The 3989-nt window shown below is 44.9% G+C and overlaps 1 protein-coding gene across 1 annotated transcript; it reads left to right on the plus strand.

Annotated features, from left to right (window-relative positions):
- The first annotated feature begins 647 nt into the window (after positions 1-647).
- LOC105569421 lies at positions 648-2662 on the plus strand. The gene is made up of 2 exons (XM_012025881.1): positions 648-1544; positions 1853-2662. Exons 1-2 carry the CDS (start codon positions 648-650, stop codon positions 2660-2662), a joined length of 1707 nt encoding a protein of 568 aa, XP_011881271.1.
- The last annotated feature ends 1327 nt before the right edge of the window (positions 2663-3989 follow it).

Here is a 3989-nt window from a genome sequence, read left to right on the forward strand (position 1 = left end):
AAGGGGGGCGAATAGATGGGGTGAGGGGTGAGAAAGAGGAAGAGAGGAGAGATGAGACAGAGGGGAGGAGGAGAAGAGGAGGGGGAAGGGATGTAATAGAGGTAAAGGAAGAGAGGAAAGAGAGGGGGGAGTGGAAGTGGAGGGTGGAGAGGAGATAGGAGAGAGAAATAGAAAGGTACAGAAAGGAACAAGGGGGGGTAAAAGGAAGGAAATAGAGAAAGGTAAGGGGGCAAAAAAAGAAAAAGCTTAGAAGAGAGGATGGAGAGAACATAAGGATAGCATTTTGGAACGTAGCAGGTTTGAGTAACAAGGATAGAGAATTCTGGAGAGACCTGGAGAAATGGGATGCAATAGTAATGATGGAGACGTGGGTGGAGGAAAAAGGATGGGGAAAGGTGAGAGATAGGCTTCCAGAGGGATTCATATGGAGAATGCAGGCGGCGGTAAAGAAGAATAAGAAGGGAAGGGCAGCAGGAGGAATGATGATAGGTATAAGAAAGGAGGTAGCAATAACGGATACGGAGAGAGAGGAAGAGTCAGAGGGAGTCATGATAGGTAAGGTAAAATTGAATAAGAAGATAATTAGAGTGGTAGGAGCATACGTAAATGGAGACATGGAGAGGTAGCTAGGTATACTGGAAGGATGGATGGAGCAAAAGGAAAAGGGAGTAAAAACAATAATAGGGGGAGATTTCAATGCGAGGACAGGAGAGGAAGGGGGAAAGGAAAGTATAGAAGGAACCGATGAGTGGACGTTCAAGAGGTGTTCGAAGGATAAGAAGATAAATAAGGAAGGAAAGAAGCTAATTCAAAGTATAAAGGAAAGAGGATGGTATATTTTAAATGGAGGAGAGAGAGGAGACTGGAAAGGAAACTGGACATACTCAGGAGGAAGAGGCGAATCAGTCATCGATTACGTGATAGTGGAACAAGAAACGGAGGAAGAAATAGAGAGAATGGAAATAGAAGACAAGATAGACTCGGACCACCAGCCAACAGTAGTATGGCTGAAAGGACATAAGAATAAGGAGGCGAGAAGAAAGAGGACAGAAAGAGAGGGAGGAAGAGGAGTATGGGACGAGGAGGGGAGAGAAGCATTTAGAAATAAACTAGGAGAAATAAAAACAAGAGAAGGAAAATTGGACGAAGAAATAGATGGAATGGAAGGAAGAATTAGAGAAGCGATGGAGAAAGTAGAAGGGGAGAGGGAGACGGGAAGAAGAAAAAGGAGAGGATGGTGGGATGAAGAATGCAAGGAAGTGAAAGGGACGGCGAGGAAGGCGTTAAAAGAGTGGCTGAGAGGAAAAGGCGAGAGGCAGGAATACAGAAGAAAAAGGAAGGAATACAAGGAGTTATGTGAGAGGAAAAAGGAAGAAGAGAACAAAAAACTGGAGAAAGAGGCGGAAGAAGCGCACACGGAGGAAATGGTATGGAGGGTGGTGAACAAAGAAAGAAAGAAAAGGAAGAAGATAAACACAGAAATAGAAATGAAGCAATGGGAGGAGTATTTCAAAGCTTTGCTGGGAGGAGTGGAAAACAAAGTGGTATGGGGGGGAAAAGGGAGGAGAGAAAGGGAGAGGAAGGGGAAATAGAGAGAGAAGAGATAAGAAGAGCAATAAGTAAGGTGAAAGATGGAAAAGCAGCAGGAAGGGACGGAATACCGAACGAAGTATGGAAATATGGAGGAGAAAAGTTAGAAACATGGATTGGGGAGGTATGTAATAGGATATGGAAAGGGGAGGGATGGCCAGAGGGGTGGAAAGAAGGAATGATAGTACCAATAGTAAAAAAAAGGCAAGGAGGTAGGGTAGAAGATTACAGGGGAGTAACGATAATGCCGACGCTATACAAGATATATGCGTCGGTATTAGCGGAAAGGATAAGAGAGGAAATCGAGGAGAAAGGGATACTATCACCAACACAAACAGGTTTCAGGAAAGGGATGGGAACAATAGACAGTATATATGTAATGAATTATCTAATCAGTAGACAGATAAAGAAGAAAGGGAGGAAATTAGTAGCATTATTTGTGGACCTGAAGGCGGCATATGATTCAGTGGATAGAGGGTTATTGATAGAAGCGATGAGGAAGAAGGGAATAAGGGAGGGAATAATAGAGAGAGTGGAAGAGATAATGAGAGAGACAACGAGTAGGGTAAGAGTAAGAGGAGAAATAGGAAAGGAATTTTGGACAGCAAGAGGACTGAGACAAGGATGCCCATTAAGCGCGGATTTATTTAATATATTATTAGCGGATCTAGAAGAAGAAATGGGAAATGTTAAATGGGGAGGGATAAGGCTGGGAGAGGAGAAAATATACTCGATTACATATGCGGATGATGTGGTGGTGATAGCAGAGGACGAAGGATGTATGAAGAGCATGATAGAGAGACTGGAAAGATACATAAATAGTAAAAGGCTGGAATTGAACGTGACAAAGACAAAGATAGTAAGATTTAAAGAAGGAGGAGGAAGGTTGAGTAAGGTGGATTGGAGATGGAAGGGAAAGAAGATAGAAGAAGTAAAGGAGGTGAAATATCTAGGGTACGTATTACAAAGGAATGGAGGACAGGAAGCACATATAAGGGAAAGAGTAGCAAAGGCAGCAGCAATATCAGGACAAGTATGGGGAATAGGAAAGAGAAGATTTGCGAGAAAATAGGAAAGAAGGATAGCGCTATTCGACAAACTAGTATGGACAGTGGCGAGTTATGGAGCGGAAATTTGGGGATGGAGGACGAGGGAGAAAATGGAAAGTCTTCACGAGAGACACTTAAAATGGGTTTTAGGGATAGATAGATGGACACCAGGATACATGATAAGAGAGGAGATACAGAGGGAGATGATGAAGAGCAGAGCAGGAAAAAGGGCATGGAAATTCGAGGAAAGACTATTAGAGGGAAGAGGTAGCATATTAGCGCAGAAATGTTTATGGGAAATAAGGGAGAGTGCAAAGGGAGGTAGGGAGATGTCAAGCTGGTTGATAGAGAGGAAACTATTTTTAGAAGAAAAGGGTTTAGATAGTAAGGAATTAGAAGAAGAAAGGGAGAAAAGGAGGATAGAGTACGAAGAAATAGAGAGAAGGGACAAGGAAATGCAGAGAGAAGAAAGATGGAAAAAAATAAGAGAGTAAAAAAGCAACAGATGGTACGGGAGGATAAAAGGAGAGGGGATACCATGATATTTGAGGGAAGGATGGGGGGAGAGTAGATGGAGGAGGGTGTTAAGATTTAGATTAGGCAATGAAATGAAGGAGGGAAAATATTGGGAGAAGGAGGGAAAGAGAAAATGTAGATTGTGCGAGGATGAGATAGAGTCGTGGGAACATGTGTGGGAAAGATGCACAGAATGGAGTGGAAAAGAAGAGGAAACATGGCAGGAGGCGTACATGAGAATGCTTGGTGAAGATGGAGAGGGCGAGGAATGGATGAGAGAGGTTGAGAGAGAGAGAGAATGATGAGAGAGACGGAAGGTATGAGAGAGGAGAATGAGGTGAAACGGAAGTCCGAGGGGGGGAGGGGGGAGGAGGCGAGGGGACGAGGGACTGAGAGAGAGGGGTGGGAGGAGGGCGAGGGGTGGCGAGGGATGGCGAGGGAGAGAGGTGACGAGCGAGCGAGCGAGGGGTATGCGAGCGAGCGAGGGGGGGAGCGAGCGAGCGAGGGGGGGAGCGAGCGAGCGAGAGAGAGGCGGAGAGAGAGAAAGCGAGGAGTGGCGAGCGAGCGAGCGAGAAATGGGCGAGCGAGCGAGCGTGAGATGGCGAGAGAGCGGGGGAGGAGTGGAGAGAGGTAGATAGCGAGCGATTAAAGAGAGCGACACGTAAAGGTTTGGGTACGTTCCTGAAAAACGCCGTCTTTGTAACAGGTTTGGGCACGTTCCTTAAAAAAACGCCTTGTAATCCCCGAGGGGAAACAATAAACATATATACAGGGTGGGCCATTTTAATTTATACAGTCGATTTTTTAAAAAACTAAAAGAGATATGAAAAAATG

The sequence above is a fragment of the Vollenhovia emeryi genome, unplaced genomic scaffold, assembly GCF_000949405.1.
Source record: "Vollenhovia emeryi isolate VEMERY1.0 unplaced genomic scaffold, V.emery_V1.0 DF942264.1, whole genome shotgun sequence".
Classification (NCBI taxonomy): Eukaryota; Metazoa; Arthropoda; class Insecta; order Hymenoptera; family Formicidae; genus Vollenhovia; species Vollenhovia emeryi.